General features: G+C 36.3%; 1 protein-coding gene across 2 annotated transcripts; it reads right to left on the reverse strand.

The window, feature by feature from the left end:
- Positions 1 to 230: 230 nt before the first annotated feature.
- On the reverse strand, positions 231 to 17267 carry LOC121372537. Of its 2 annotated transcripts, XM_041498918.1 has the most exons (9): positions 17159 to 17267; positions 14173 to 14401; positions 13400 to 13463; positions 11719 to 11880; positions 10363 to 10472; positions 9218 to 9552; positions 5713 to 5790; positions 3026 to 3234; positions 231 to 1632 (listed from the first exon to the last, which is right to left on the reverse strand). In XM_041498918.1, exons 2-9 carry the CDS (start codon positions 14247 to 14249, stop codon positions 961 to 963), a joined length of 1707 nt encoding a protein of 568 aa, XP_041354852.1. In that variant the 5' UTR covers positions 14250 to 14401; positions 17159 to 17267; the 3' UTR covers positions 231 to 960. The 2 variants fall into 2 exon arrangements, with proteins under 2 accessions (XP_041354852.1, XP_041354853.1); XM_041498919.1 differs by lacking the exon at positions 5713 to 5790.
- Between the last annotated feature and the right edge of the window lie 1062 nt (positions 17268 to 18329).

The raw sequence follows: 18329 nt of genomic DNA on the forward strand, positions 1-18329 counted from the left end.
GTTGTTTGTTTGGTTGTTGTTTTTTGGGGGTTTTTTAATATTATAAATGGAATATACTGTGAAGTCAGCATTCTTAGCCTAGGTATTTTACAAGCAGAAATCACAACAAGCATTTAACACGACGCTGAAATCAACAGCAACAACATGGCACAAATTATGAAATTGTTGGGGGTGGGGAATTGATGGGTTACTTTAAAAAAAAAAGAGTATGATTAGCTGGATTGAAGGCAAACACGTAACTATTTTCAACCCACTACCCCACTTATGTTGGCTTGATTTGTGTTATACTGATGCTAAAAATGTAAGCGCCTTAAATAAAATCCTGGGGAAAGGCCTGCATACCCCGGTTTCAATCTCGTGTACTCTGCATAGTACTAAATATATATACATAAACATTAATGTATTGGGAATAGTTGATAGTATTTATACAAATAACATTACTAATTACATTTTAATTATTATATAGTGATAATAAAGTTTAGGCCGAATTTGAGTTTGGTTTTTATTTTCTAGTTTTAATAGAAAATACAGAAGTAGGGCTAGTAGATTATTACCTATGGCTGGTGAATTTTGAAAATTACTGATCCCATTGCTAGAAGATTTTTAGAAAATTCTAGAAGCCTTGCCAAAGGACTCTTTAAAAGTAACAAAGATCTTAAGACAAACTAATGATCTCCCTAAAAAATAATGAACTATCTTCTTAACAACAGATCAACCATCTAGAAAAATTAACCAACAATTTGTTTTCTTTCTTCCAGCTGCTTCAAGTTGATCATGATGGCGACCAGCACAGCAACCACACACTAATGCACAGAAATGGAGTGAAATTCTTCGCACGCCAGCTACTGAATGAGAGAAGTCCAAGATGAGAGTCGGGGAAATGATGATGAGGATGTGCATGTATAAAAATAGACAAGACCCCTAAGAGTTTTTGTTAGTTTTTGTTTCTTATCACAGGTGCTAGGAATCGAGGTGCTTGCCGCCCATGCCGAACTGGTGGTCGACAACATAACATCTTATATCGGACTCCGTCATATCCTCATCCGTTATGTCCCCGGGATCCTCCCTCGCAGATATCTCCTCGTCAGTCACTTCCCCATGATCCTCCCTCGCAGACATCTCCTCGTCAGTCACTTCCCCATGGTCCTCCCTCGCAGACATCTCCTCGTCAGTCACCTCCCCATGGTCCTCCCTCGCAGACATCTCTTCGTCGGTGACCTCCTCCGAGTGGTGGAAGTGGTGCAGTTCGGGCGTGCTCATCTCAGCCAGCGTGTCGCTGTGCATGATGTCGCGGCGCCCGGTGTAGAAGAGGCTGCGTACTGGCTCTGAGGCCGGGCTCTCGCTGCGACTAGTGTTGTCAGAAAACACACTGTCTGTGTCGTTCAACACGTCCAGCACGGCGCCCTCCGAGGAAGCCTTCGTCACAGATGCGCCCGAGTTGCCCGAACCCTTCTTCGATAGACTTTCTTTTTTTTCAATCGACATTCGCTCCCGATTGGGTCCTAGAAACCAGTCGGATCTCTGCCGCAAGCGTTCTAGCTGCTTTCTCTTCACAGAGTTAAAACGACTAAGACTTCGACTTTGATAATAGTTAGTTACTTCATTTAAACTATCTTCTACAGATTTTGGTCTCTGAAACAAACAATAAAAAATCATCAATTTGATGGCATAACATGTTAAACAATAGTTAAATTTAAAAAGTTACTTTTTTGGCTATTTCTGCAATTTCATGTACCTTATTAGTTGCAACTTTTACTAAATCGAGCATACTATTGATATCACACAATTGCTTATGACCCAAAACTTAGTCGTGATATATACGGTTGACTGACTTAGAAACTGGGGTGGGATCTCGTAGGACTGAATCATGTCAGTGGATCCATCCTCTGAATGGGTTTCCCCCCCGCCCCAATCAGTGCCCCCAAAACTGATATATGAAGGGCTGTGTTATGTGCTGCCCTGTCTGTGGTAAAAAAAACATATACCGTATATCTTCGCCTGTAAGTCGATCTCGGCTATAAGTCGAGTCCCTAATTTCAAGCCCTGAAAACGTATTTTTTTATTGACCCGTTTATAAGTCGACCCATGAAAAACTACTTATAAATATTGAAATATTTCTTATTTTCAGCACATGAGAACAATAATATTTGAACAAAAGAAAATTATTTTACAAACTTCGGTTTTCACGTTTTGTACGTTTTCCAATCAAACTATCATTATTACATAGCATCAAAACGAAATATTCCCTTAGTAGAGAGTGAAAGCTGTTTGACTGTTACTGTATAGTACTGTACAGATGGTTTTGTGCACAGACAACGACTTTATTTATAAACACTGACAACAGATCACTACGATAAAACTGTAAGTATCACGTTTTGCCGCCATATTAATACATGTAAGGAGGATAACTCTGGAAAGTACACTGGTTTTTGTACCAAATGATGTGTGTCCCTATTGCTCTAGATAGTGAACTGCAGAGATCAGTCTATTTTAAGGGAAAGCTCAGTAATATTCATGAAGTTAATCACCGCCAAAACATTGTTTGAACAACCATTAATGCCAGTGACCAGATTTCAAAATAAACTCAGGCAACAGGTAGTTAGTATTGTTTACACTTTTACTATTAGTGATGACTGTTAATTTAACTAAGTGGACTGTTGTCTTGGCATGTGAGTGAGATCGCACACCTTTTTGCATAACCAAAACCGTTCTAATGCCAAAAAAAATAGGTTATAAAAAATAAATGTGTCAAATTAACATATTTGAGTATAAATACATGGCATACTTTAACAATAAAACTTGTAAAATAATCCCCAAAACAGTAATATTTTTTGGTGAAATTTTTTTACCCTCTTATAAGTCGACCCCCCAAGTTGTAAAATAATTTTTGGGTGAAAAAAATTCGACTTATAGGCGAAGATATACGGTAGTGGGAAAATGTAAAAGATTTCTAAAAGTACCAAATGTTAGACATCCAATAGCTGATGTGCTGTAATGGTGTCGTTAAACAAAAGAAATTGTTAACCTTAGAAACTTCAGGCGAAGGCATGATGGAGACTTCAGGAGCCGAGACTGTTGTCACGGTAATGGTGAGCTGCGAGTTCTCCGGCTTCGAGGTGCGTGGTCTGCCCATGAATGGTGAGCTTGGTTCCGGACTCTCACTCGGATGGTGTTCATGTTCCCGCTGCGAGTCTCCCTCCATTCTCGTCATCTCAATAAACTCATCTGACACATCTACCAAAAACAGATACATCTCAATATACTCATCTGACACATCTACCAAAAACAGATACATCTCAATATACTCATCTGACACATCTACCAAAAACAGATACATCTCAATATACTCATCTGACACATCTACCAAAAACAAATACATCTGACACATCTACCAAAAACAGATACATCTCAATAAACTCATCCGACACATCTACCAAAAACATATACATCTCAATATACTCATCCGACACGTCTACCAAAAACAGATACATCTCAATATACTCATCTGACACGTCTACCAAAAACAGATACATCTCAATATACTCATCTGACACATCTACCAAAAACAGATACATCTCAATAAACTCATCTGACACATCTACCAAAAAGAGATACATCTCAATATACTCATCTGACACATCTACCAAAAACAGATACATCTCAATATACTCATCTGACACATCTACCAAAAACAAATACATCTGACACATCTACCAAAAACAGATACATCTCAATAAACTCATCCGACACATCTACCAAAAACAGATACATCTCAATATACTCATCCGACACATCTACCAAAAACAGATACATCTCAATATACTCATCTGACACGTCTACCAAAAACAGATACATCTCAATAAACTCATCCGACACGTCTACCAAAAACAGATACATCTCAATAAACTCATCAGACACATCTACCAAAAACAGATACATCTTAATAAACTCATCCGACACGTCTACCAAAAACAGATACATCTCAATAAACTCATCCGACACATCTACCAAAAACAGATACATCTCAATATACTCATCCGACACATCTGACACATCTAACAAAAACAGATACATCTCAATAAACTCATCCGACACATCTACCAAAAACAGATACATCTCAATAAACTCATCCAACACGTCTACCAAACACAGATACATCTCAATATACTCATCCGACACATCTACCAAAAACAGATACATCTCAATAAACTCATCCAACACGTCTACCAAACACAGATACATCTCAATATACTCATCCGAAACGTTTACCAAAAATAGATACATCTCAATATACTCATCCGAAACGTTTACCAAAAATAGATACATCTCAATAAACTCATCTGACACATCTACCAAAAACAGATACATCTCAATAAACTCATCTGACACATCTACCAAAAACTGATATATCGCAATAAACTCATGAGACACATCTACCAAGAACAGATACATTACACTGATCATCACCTCAAGCATCCAGTAATAAATAAATAATCAAAATAATAATAATATAATCAAGTTTGGTGCAGCAGGTTTTGATTCGGGCCAACAGAATTTGTAGCTTGCTGGACCGAATGACTAACAGGAATTTTAGCCAATTTCGACCCCAGAGAAGTTACAATAGTCCATGATGTTGTTAAGATCAAGCACACCCACCCTCAACCAAAAGTTCTTCACATAGCATGATATTTCTTTCTTTTTCTTTTTTTCAAGATGGCCCTGCAATTTTAAATCCAAATATACACATGCTACAGGTACGAATGAAAAACTGCTTGGGATTAATATTCTTTTCATTCATGGTAAAAGGTGCAGAGATCTGAGTGCAGACTTTGACAACACCTGCTGACAGTGAAGACACAAGGATTTATTAAAAGTGAATGTGTGTTTGTATCTTGCATTACTAAACAATGTTACAATATGGTAACTGTAACTTCGTGTGCAGTACCAAGTGTTAGCATAGTAAACATGACCTAAATAAGGAAAATAACTGTTTAAACGTGAAAATATTTATAATATTTAAATACAAATAAAATAAAGTAATCAATAAACCAGTATGTTCATTGTAGCACAAATATCTCTATTAATAATGAAAATCCAATGTGACAGTGAAGTAAACAAAATGTTTATACAGAGACTGACTGATTTTATTATCTATAAACCAATTTGCCAAACAAAACAACAAGACAAAATCACAAACCAGTCCTAAAACAAATAACAATTGACATAAACAATAAGCACACGTGGGGTTGGATCTCTCAGCAACATTTAAATATAAACTATCATGGTCAGTTTGCCCCGTATTAAATATAACAATATTATACTCGGATACTGAACTGTTTCAAAATCTTCTACATGGATATTATATATTTTAAATCAGTCCATAGCTGGGATATTATTTAAATTTCAAAAGCATTAATCATCAAAACTGGAATGGTTGTTTTTAAGAAGTAAATTCAATACAGATACCACAAAAACAATGACTGAATGGCCATGGACACAATGACTGATACATAATCATTTGTCTAAACTAGAAATCAAATTGCACACATGTAAAAACTGGCTGAAAAAATATTCAAGCAAATTTGTTTTTGTAACAGCAATGTTAATAAAATTTGAAACAGAATATTTTAAAATATTTTAACATAAAATATAACTTAATTCCATTATTGATAAAAAGAGAGCTTGAAGAAAACCATGTAAGACAGATCTTACCATTGTGATCAAGATCAAAGCCATGTGTTTTAGCTTCCCCCAGGAGGAAGATGAAAAACCATCCCAGAGACACCTCACCTACACATGCAAGGAACAAAACAACATGCACTGGGTGCAAGGCAGAGCTGCTACTGTTTGTGGTCAACTCAATGGTGGTACGGCATGTTGATGGTTATACACCAGTAATATTAAATCTTGGTCCAAAGCTTTTGACTCTTTCTATTTGTAATGTAATAGAGCGATCATGGTTATAAAACTGTGACGGCTAGACTCAAGACTTTTAGCAAAGTGTCCAGACTTAACCCACATGCAACTTGCAGTGCTTATGGACTGAAAATTGATGATGAGCAATAAACTGCTCTCCTAAATTCACAGTAATTTTGAGTAAAATAAAATCATGATGAAGCAAACAGTTTTTCATCCAAGCAAAAATTGTTTTACGCTAGCAATTGCTTGCGTCAAACCATAAAGACCGAATTTGTATAGGCATAACTTCATCATAGCATTGAATCTAGACGTAAAGTTTTATTTGCACAATAAACCTGATCCTGGAAGAGGTGTGATGGGAAAGGTGCCAGCCTCACTCACTAAAGCAGGGCATCCATTTGTACGTGGTCCGCATCAGATAGAGAAGAATCCACTGATCAATTCCACGTCTGTCTGCAAGGAATCACACGGACACAGAAGCTATTTTGGGATCTGACTTATGTCAGTCTCATCCAAGATTACTTAGAATTGTAAACAGCCATTTCACTGGTATATGGATGTTGACTTCACACATGCACTGACGCAGACACAAACTCGTACCATGTGAGAATGGATACCCTGCTTTAAGCTGCACCAAACTTTACACATCAATGTTTAACTACTACTGTTGACTATTCCACATGGTCTGATGTAACAGTTTGATATTTCACTCTGCATTAACAAACTTGCTGGGAAACTCATCAAGGAGGTAAAGAAGTCATAAACAATGACAGACTACTCGCAGAGATATGCTAATACCAGGTAACTTACCTATCACTCTACTCCATATCACTGCCCAACACTTTCAAACAATTTAGGCATATATCCCAGCACCAATATTCTGTCAGTAAACATCTTATTACCAGTAATACAGACAGAAATCATGAACATAATGACTTTTTGTCCATTACTTAAAATTTTCATGGCACAATCATGATGTTGTTACATATTCTAGTATTCTAGACTTAAGGCTAAACTAAACTGAGCAGTTTTAACCCGCACAAAGACAATTATGCAAATTCTTTTACTAGAAGCATACAATGTCCAATATATTGAAACAAGTCATATTTTTGGCTTTGCTGTCATCTAGGCTTCAATTTTCCCACTGGTTTATTTTTAACAGATAGCACCAACATCAATGCATTAACAATATTGATGACTCTTGACTGGTTAGTAGCTAGGCATATGCTTGGTACAGAAAGAAAGAAATGTTTTATTTAACGACGCACTCAACACATTTTATTTACGGTTATATGGCGTCAGACCACACAGATTTTGAGAGGAAACCTGCTGTCGCCACTACATGGGCTACTCTTTCCGATTAGCAGCAAGGGATCTTTTATTTGCGCTTCCCACAGGCAGGATAGCATAAACCATGGCCTTTGTTGAACCAGTTTTGGATCACTGGTCGGTGCAAGTGGTTTACCCATTGAGCCTTGCAGAGCACTCACTCAGGGTTTGGAGTCGGTATCTGGATTAAAAATCCCATGCCTCGACTGGGATCCGAACCCAGTACCTACCAGCCTGTAGACCAATGGCCTAACCACGACACCACCGAGGCCGGTATGCTTGGTACAGATGCAATTGCTGCTTGTAATATAAGTTTTCCACAATTCCACATAATGTTGACATGACTATCACACTGGTTGGTGCATATTTTCACACTGCTGACTTGACTATCGAGTTGTGGCATTTATTGTTAGGTGTGTGCTTAGCATTAGTATACCAAATACCATCAACGAAAAGCTGAACAAAATATTCCCTGAAAAGGACAAATGATGTGAACATTTTATGACAGAGACAAAGATACAGGTGAGTGAGGTACAGCATGAGGGTAGTAGATACACCAGCAAATAACACAAGATCTGCATGGTGACAACACGTTTTAAAGACAAGTTGGACATATCAACATTCACAAACATTAGCAGCTCCACAATAAAAATACACAACTGTAACAGTGACAAACAACAAGACACATATGTGAATCGAAATCAAATGTTAGAGATGTAAATTTAAATAAAAAAAGAGATGTAAATTTAACATGATAGCAAATGTTATTAGTAAAACAATTAGTCACATAAAATTACCATGGTGATTTTTTCATATTATCAAATTTTCATACTATAAATTTACCACGGTTTGAGACAATTTAGTAAAAACTGAGTCATGTGAAAGCACCATGGAGACGTACAATAGCTAAATGTGAGTTAGCTAATCAGTTGTTAGTATATCAAATTACCACAGTGTTATATTGTAAGAGTAAAATGCTAGTTGTGTAAAATATTAACTGTAAGACACTAGTATTCTAAAGTGAGTGCTATAAAATAACCACGGTGACCAGCCCTTTCAATTCAAAAAACTGCTCAGCAGAAAAAATGCTTCAGATAAAAATTAATTTTTTATTTTAAATATCGCCTGGTTAGCTCTGAGTGATCAGAAAATTTCGCCAAATTATTTTTAAAAAAGCAAAACCTACAGCTATTTAGCTATTTTCCAACAAAATATTAATTATTACACAATTTATTTTTGCAAAATTAAAATAGAATTTGTCAATTGTTCTTAAAATTCATAATTAGTGAATTTGGCGAGTGGCAGAGCTAGCCCTGCTGCATTAGTATTTCATCAGAAAGCTGGGATTGAAATTTTAAACACCAACTATTTGGCGGTACCAAAAACTGGCACTCAGACATTCACTCAAGTTGCATCAGCAAAACAAATGATGATGTTAACAATTTTACTTGAGCTTTTATATCGGCTCTGCTGAAAACTGATGTGAATTGCAAAGGCTGGGTGACAAACATTAACAGTTAATGGTGAGTCATGCTGGAGTCACAACAACCAAAGGAAACAATGGAACATTTCTATAAAATTCATAATTAGTATCATTAGGTCAGTTTTGAGTACAAGGGAACAAGACAAACACTAACAGTGAAATAAAAAAAAATGTAGAAAAGCATATGTTAACATTTATATGCGATCCAAAACAAGCAGGTATAAATGTGTAATTGTTAATTTTAATTTTTTTAATAAAACATTCATGAGGTGTGACTGAAAATGACATCATATAATTTATTTATATTCTTTTGCTTGGGGTTTTTTTTTTTTGGGGGGGGGGGGAGGGGAAATACCACAGATTTATGATTTATAAAATAAACATGATTGTTAAACACAAAAATTTCGCTAAAGTTTTCATTTAGCAAAAAAAAAAAATACATGAAGGGATAAACAACAACATAAAAAACAGACAAAAGTGACGTACGAGGTAGAAGATCCTCAGATGGGTACTGGTACTCATAACGGAACATCTCCCGCACATGTATCCCTGTGCGCGTGGTCTCGGTGAAGTATTCAATATTCTCGCGCCCGAACATGACGGATGTGCCGAAGTTGTCGACCATGAGCTGCATGAGGCGGCTCGCCTTCTCCACCTTCGCGGGGTCGTCGGCGCAGGTGTGGAACACAGAGCCAGCGCAGCTCCGCGACAACGCCTCCAGCGTCATGAAGTTGATCTCCGAGTGGTTCACGATACGGAACCACGTGCCAAACAGAAGTGAAATGAGATGTTGGTGGGCAGAGCTGAGGGTCTGAATGAAGCTGAAAATACATATGTAGAAGCTGCACTGAAACTATGCTGTACATAGGAGATCTCCGTATCTCATATTTAATCTGGCCGAAAGATATTATTAGTGATTATGTTTGTTCAGACATGTGACACCCACTTACAAAATAAAAGCTGAAATTATCTCAAGAAAGATATTAACTGTATACCATAGCTAAGTAAATGTTATATAACAATACTTTAGATCAAATTCATTCTATTTTCGAGAATTATTTTGTGGAAAAAAAATCATTTCAAATGCTGAAAAATCACTTCACTGTTAAATGACAGGTCACGTTGACATGTATTATGTGGATAGGTAGGTAAACAGGTAGAAAACCATGATTGCCTGGTCAAATGCAACATAATGTTGTGCATTTTATTCTGATGATATTTCTAACCATGTTTTTTTCAAACTTCCAGTAAAACTAAAACATACTTGGCCCTGCTTCATCTATTTTTTTTCATTTCAATTTATTTTTGAGCTTATATCCAATTTAGGTTCAAGCACACTGTCCTCAGCTATCTGGGTTGTCTGTCCAGGATAGTTGTTAGTGGTTAGAGACAGGAGAGTGTAGTGGTCTTACACCTACCCATTGAGTCGTTAAAACTCACTCTGGGTGGGAGCCGGTACCAGGCTGCGAACTCTATACCTACCAGCCTTATGTCTGATGGCTTAACCACAACACCACTGAGGCCGTTTTGATCTATTAAGAGACTGATAGGTATAATCTGTCAAAAAAGGTGTCAGATTTTTTTTTCTTCTTCAGAATAATAATAATTTTAAAACCCCTGAAAGAACTTACTCATGGACTGCTTGAAATTGTTCTGATCGGTGTCCTAGACTCAACACCTGAAGCAAACATTCTTCTCCTTGCGGCGTAAAAACACCTCCAGGCAGGCGCAGAAGATAACGCTGCAAGAAATAAATATTAATCCTTCACAAACTCACAATCCACAAAACACACACTCCACTCACTCTGACAGCTAGACAGGGGAAATGACTCTTGCAAGAAATAAACATTAATCCTTCACAAACTCACAATCCACACACTAAACTCACTCTGCCAGCTAGCCAGGTGAAATAACTCTCACAAGAAATAAACATTAATCTTTCACACTCACAATCCACACACTAAACTCACTGCCAGCTAGTCAGGGGAAATAACTCTCCCAAGAAATAAACATTAATCTTTCACACTCACAATTCACACACTAAACTCACTCTGCCAGCTAGTCATGGGAAATAACTCACAAGAAATAAACATTAATCTTTCACACTCACAATCCACACACTAAACTCACTGCCAGCTAGTCAGGGGAAATAACTCTCACAAGAAATAAACATTAATCTTTCACACTCACAATTCACACTAAACTCACTCTGCCAGCTAGTCAGGGGAAATAACTCTCACAAGAAATAAACATTAATCTTTCACACTCACAATTCACACACTAAACTCACTCTGCCAGCTAGTCAAGGGAAATAACTCTCACAAGAAATAAACATTAATCTTTCACTCACAATCCACTCACTCTGCCAGCTAGTCAGGGGAAATAACTCTCACAAGAACTGCACTTCAAGTTAATTAAACTCACTTAAGACATACAGTAACAGAGATTCTGTTTTAGATACTGTCTACTTTATAATATGGTAACAAAAAAGCCATTAAATAGAGAATAACTAGTTAAATGACTTCGAAGAGAAGAATGCAAACATTACTCATTCGGTCTTAACAGGCTAAAGCCAATATCCGATGTCATTAACTAGTTATAATCTTTATCCTGCAGACCAAAAAAATTAAGGGAAAAAGCTTTGATTTCTGTTACTTCAGCCACATTGTACAATGACCTAGAGGTGCAATAAGCGATTTTGTAACGTAGCTAAGTGTGTGACATCAAAAGTCATATCCTGCTACTATACAAATATGACTTTGCTTTATCTGTCATCCTATTCTGTGAAATGGTGGTTGGAGGATAATATAGGTTTCTTCTGTCCACTGGCTAATCCCAAACTACTTTATACTGCAACTGACAGTAAGACATAATGGTTCAATTGAATGCCATTGATAAATTTTTTTAAAATCTGGTATTAAGTTCAAGTTAAATCCTTCAGGGCTGATATCCAAACACAAACATGGCATTTAATTTCATATGCATACCTTTAAGACTGATGCCAGAGTATAGAAGCTGTATCGAGTGTATGTCACTGGTTTTCCCTCGGACAAACGTTTTACAATGTGGCGAATGTCTGCTGGGTTTCCTGGACGACGGAACAGATCAACAGTTCCAACCCCTTCCTGAGCTATATACACTAGTATATCCTAAAATAAAAACACAGTTATTAAAAGTTTGAACTCCTACCTCAGTTAAATACACTAGTATACCATAAAATAAAAATAGCAGTTATTACAAGTTTCAGTTCCTTTCTGGGCTAAATACACTAGTATATCCTAAAATAAAAACACAGTTATTACAAGTTCCAACCTCTTCCTGAGCTACTAGTATATACACTAGTATATCCTAAAACAAAAACACAGTTATTAAAAGTTCCAACCCTTATCTCAGTTAAATACACTAGTATACCCTAAAATAAAAACAACAGTTTTTACAAGTTCATACCCACTTCCGAGTTTTATACACTAGTACATTCTAAAATAAACAGTTCCAACACTGACAATGAACTAATCATATATAATTATAAACTTTCTGTATTTATACAATTTACTCTATTCTGATTGGATGACATCGAAGAAAAATTGAAGGTTATCCTTCGATAAACCTCAGAAAATTACATCATTATGCCAGCTGGGATGTCATTACGTAAAACAGGTCATGAAAAAGACTTTAGAAGCTGATTTATGTGTGTTTTAACTAAATATGGTGTGTCCGGGTGCTTGTGCATAAATTTTAGAAGAGGGTGTGGACTAAACTGTGCCTATCAAAATTTATGAAGGGTTAAGACATGTTTCCACAGAAAAAGTATTGAAAAAAAGAGAGAAAAATTTGCTTGATCAAGAGGAAGGTTTGTCAGCCGAAACCCACTCTTTGCACCCGCTCCTATGTATGTAATTATATAAGAACTGCTTGTCATTTTTAAATACATTTATCAATGTACAGCTGTCACAAACTGCATAAAATTGTGTAGTGTAGTGAAGGATTTTAAACTAAACTCCTCAGAAAATAACGTCATTACGTCAAATGGGGACATCATTATGTAAAGCAGATAATGGGAAGCACGTTAGAAACTGATTTATGAATTATGTTAGTTTTAACTAAATAAGTTCTGCTGTTTATAATTAAAAGAATTGTTTGTCATTTTGTTGTGAAGTTATCGATATATAACAATCACAAATTTAGTATAAAATCGTTACACTACACAATTTTATACAATTTGTAACTGATATACACTGATAAATTCACAAATTACAAACATTTCTTATATACACAATTTGTACACATCCTAAACAAAAAAACAAAAAAGCCAGTGGTCATTAAAATGATAATAAAACACAAGCGAATATTGTGAGAAAACAGCTCAACCTGGCTCCTATGGAGAAGGATGAAGACGAGTAGAAACAATCAGTTGAGGTGACATGGATCACTCGACTAATTTCTTGTGCAACCTCATGTCACATTGATTCATAACAGTGAAACCCATATCACGGTGAAAACATGATAAAAGCAAATCCTTTGGGACAATTTGACTGCATAAAACAGAACAATACAGCTTCATTAGCAAACAATCTTTACACTATTTAACACTGTATTTTCTACAGAACTGTTTCAAGATAATAATATACTTACTGCAAGGTTGCTATATGTATGTAGATAAATACTTACTATAAGAGGTGTTGGCAGGTATCCATTCTTCAGAGCTACATGCATAGGAGCGCCAAATTTGAGCCTGATAAAATCAAAATCAAAACCTAAGTACAGAATGGAATAAGTACTCTAACCTTTCATCATCCACATTTTCACACAGCAACCAACATGTTCTGTGCTATACACCAAATACATCCATCTGGTTGTTATAATTATACAAAATACAATTTCCCAACACTAACTGTCAAAGATGAAAAAAGGACACATTGAACATTTTACTTCTCTCTCAGTACTTCATAAATTCTTGCAGCTATAATTAATACATGTTATTTAATGCAGAATAGATGTTTTGAAACCAACTTCATACCATGTCTGTGGAGTCAAATGACTACCAAACCGTTAAAAAACAAAATATGTAGCACATCATATCTTCATTTCAATTTTGAAGGCAGTCTGAATCACATAAATGCATTCTGGTGTTCAGTTTAATTTTCCAGCCTGACATCTTTGAGCACATTCAACTCAAGAGTATAATGTTGAATACAAAACAACTGTACGATGTTCAGGGCACACTATTCCCCACCAATTGTTGTTATGTCCGCATACTGATTGTGCAAATTTAAATTCATGCAAACTGCCAATTGATTACGTTTTAACTGTTTCATTTTAAAATTAAAAGTTGCAAACACAGATATCTACTTCTACTTTTGTAAACATACAGAGAGATAAAGTCACAACTTCTATAAACAGAGCTTTATTATGTGGTCCAGAGACAAAAATATCAAACTTACTTATGAGATCGCATGGCTTTAGTTCTTGTGCTTCGGTCGGAAACACAGCCACTAAAGACATTCCGAAACATGGTCATATAGTCCAAAACTACAACACGCTGATTTAAGTCTGTTCTGTCATCCTGTCACGGGGGTGGGGCTGCAGCCTGGACAACCATGATGGCAGCCCAGCGATAGCACCGGTAAATTCATCAGACACAGATGGCACTTGTACTGTAGGATCTTCTGGCTGAAACACAGTTAATCTGGTGTCATTTAAACTCACCTTACAAAAGTAACATTAAGATTAACATTGTCAAAACTGAAAACATGCTTGACCTATTAGAAAATAATAACAAACTAAAACACACAAAAAAAAAAAAATCAAACACCACTGTTCAGTTTTTATCCCCTGCAATAGTTCATCAAAATAAATCTCAAGCACAACTTGATTAAAAAACACTGCAATGCAATTTGCCATTGACATTAAAATGAGCACCATCCATCCATCCAAGAATGTTCCCAGAGAACTCCAAAACTGTTCAAGACTACATAATGATACACATCAATCTGGTGCTCCGGTGGTGCCTTCTACTATGAGCGAGTTATAATTTTCAATTTTTTTTTATTTTATGATGGAAACAAATAGCCAGAAATGAATGACCATATTCACTGTTTCCAGAGCACAAGTCTAAAACCGTTCAAAATAACATCATAAAATTTTGTACACATATCAATGTAGTGGTCTAGTAGTGTATTTTGGTATGAGGGAGTTATCGTTTTCAAAATGTTTTCTGTTACCAGCTAAATTAGTGCGGTTTCCATTTCATTAGCAGGGAGGTGGGTAATATTGATGACTATGTTTTCATGTTATAACTTATTCTGCACCCTGATAACCACCTCGACTAGTTAATTTCTCTCTCTACACAATTTGTTGTAGTCATCGTGGCTCATGAGAAATAGCAACTTTAAGTCTTAACAAATTACATGCAAGCGATTTTGTTCAATGAGAAATGTCCATGGTAGGGTACGCAAAACAGAGGTGGGTGAGTGTCAAGCCCCCACCCACACACACATTTTTCTCTGGTAGTTCTCAGGTGGCTTTACATACCATATTTTAACACAAATATATCTGTACTTTCATCTGCAAGACCATCACACTAACGGTATCCAACCACCCACCCCACCCCCCAACAATAGGGGTATACTTGAATATTCGGTGCACCAAACAGCGATCTGTATCATAGTTGCATACATACCATATTTTAACACAAATATATCTGTACTTTCATCTGCAAGACCATCACACTAACGGTATCCAACCACCCACCCCACCCCCCAACAATAGGGGTATACTTGAATATTCGGTGCACCAAACAGCGATCTGTATCATAGTTGCATTCGCATTTGGTCACTAGCTGAACCAAATATGTGAATAAATAAATGTAATACTAACTGTACAATTTATGTTTCTAATTCACACAAACCAAAACGCAATACTGATTTGATTGTTTTGATAATGAGTTTAAAAAACACCCCAAAACTGCTTTTAATGACATGGTCGATTAATTTTCTATATATTGGTACGAAATGACTTTTTACAATGGTACGAAATGACTACAGTACGAAATGACCAGGCAGCATGGTATGAAATGACTAGGGTATGAAGTGACTATGATTCGTTGAGATCATATTACTTGGATTTTATACTTATGAGATACAATTGCCACCCCTTAAATTAGTTTTTACTGTGCAGACTGTATGCAATTCCTGTCAGGAAAGTCATAAGTACTGATACACTGTGGCAGGCTAGTTGTAAAAATTTATCAAACCATTTAGGTATATGCAGTTGAATCTCGTTGGCTCGAACCCCATCAGTGCTCGAGAAAGTGTTCGACCCATTGGGTAGTTCAACCGAACCATTCGGTCAACATCAGTTATTTCCGTAACATCAGTTAGAAGGTTAATTAGATACATATTATTTTGGTAACTGCAAACATAAAAATTTCATAAAGGTGTTATATAGCAAAATATCAGAGTAAAAGGATTTATTACAAATTACTCCGATTGTGTGATGCAGAAGCCCTTGTCGGTAATAATTAGATGTGTGGTTGCTGAAGTGATGACAGCTGAGTAACTTGCTCACTGTTTCATTTAAAACTGGTCTTGTAGACGTGTTCAGAGTAATGCTTCACGCTGATGCCATTTTGTGCACTAATTATTTGACTGGTATCACAGTTCATCGAACAGGTACCGTAACACTAGCTGTATTTGAAAGACCATTACCGATAGCCGCTTGACATACAACATGACAAGGTATGGCAAAGAAAGGATTGCATGGCTATTGTTGCGATTCGCCTAAATAATTATAATCCGAAGGTTGTAATAACCAAATGCGCAAGCGCGGCTATTGTTGGTCCTTTTCTGTGGTTTTCTATTTGATATTTGATGGATCACCAGTTCGAGGGAAATATAGTTAATAACACAGACGGGACCGATAATTTAGTTCGAGAGAAGGCTTATAGTCGACCCTGGACGTATTCGACCCATCATCAGTTAATATAAGGGTTTACCGGACAAACAACTCGGGACTTTGTGTTTGGTTTGAGTGTTGCCGTGTGATTGACCCTTCCGAGGTCGAGCAAACAAGATTCTACTGTATATCATAATCATATTCTGTGAATATCAAAACCAAATGTGTATTAGGCCTAAATACCCTAAAATGTTTAAATATCATTAATTATAAACGTGTTGATAAGATCACTTTAGCGAGCTGTACTTTACATTAAGCATCTACTTATGGTGTTAATTAGCATGCATTGTTTTTACAACAAACACAATTCAACTATGAATTTAGGTGACCCCCTTAACACCGATGAAATTGACCCATTTCTTTTTGCAGATGAATGCGAAAGCGACTCTTGTACTTTTCCATTTAAAACACTATAAAATGATCAGAAATATCCATCGTTGCACAGTTTGATAAGGTTTACATATAAATACTTACATCCCGGCATTAATGTTGTTTGGATTATTACATGGTTGCTAAATTATGGCCAAAAATTAGTAAAGAAATTGAGAGTAACGGTCAGAAAAGCAACTCAGATGACCCCGGAAGTACATAAGAAAGGAGCAGTCATTGTACATTTTGGCGGTCACATAACTGTGAATCTGCTGTTATCGGTCAGTTGATTGGACGTCTGTTTTGAATAGAGACCAAAACTGGGGCGGATCTGCGATATTCTATAAGCGGGTTCCAAAATTTTGTGTTTTAAGAAATATAATACGAATTTATATTGCCTTGTATCTTCAGTTAATTTTCAGATCTCATCAATTCATATTTTCCAGCTATAAACGATTTTCCAAATTTCAAAACGACAGCTGAGAGAGAGAGTGAGTGATAGTTAATAGATATAGGGAGAAATAAAAGTACACCTACACACACATCCACACGTGTACGCACACACACTTTCAAAAATAAAAAAGTAACTATTTGTGTTTAAATTATTCGATTAGGCAACATCATAGAAATTAGAATAACCATCAGGGGATTATAAGTCCGTGTTAAGCACAGCACTTTTCTTTCAAAACGTTAATAAATGATCTAGTCGAAACTAGGTCATTAAAATTTTGTCTACATTAACCGCGTAAATCAGTCATGTAGTTGTTGGGGTGGGTGGGTGAGTAACACAACATTCACTCAAGGACTGGCAATAACAGACCATTGATTCATGAAATCGCACACAGTTAAGTAGCTGTATGACCTTACAATGTTCCATGTCATTTAAAAAAACATATTGATTTCAGATTTTAAGAAGCTCCGGGTACGGCGGAGCAGGGGAGCTGGGGGCTCTCTCCCCAATAATTCTGAATCAAAAATATTATTGGTAGTAAATCTTAAGGCAGATATTACTTTTACTTGTAGAATGCAGGACATTGCTTTTCAGGACATATAGTTTGTTTTGTGCCCTCGATCTCAGTCAAGCTCCTCCCCCTCCCCCGAATATCTACTTGCTTCTGCCGTGCCTGAGTTCCATTTAATGTGTCATGAAAAGGTATGCATGTGTCTGTAAATACTTTTATATGGTAGTTTTGAGTTGTTATGGTCTAATTTAATATACTGTTAAAACTAAGTAGGGGATATTCCATTTCAAATATCAATAATTAATGAATGAAAC

This window comes from Gigantopelta aegis, chromosome 4 (genome assembly GCF_016097555.1).
Source record: "Gigantopelta aegis isolate Gae_Host chromosome 4, Gae_host_genome, whole genome shotgun sequence".
Lineage (NCBI taxonomy): Eukaryota > Metazoa > Mollusca > Gastropoda > Neomphalida > Peltospiridae > Gigantopelta > Gigantopelta aegis.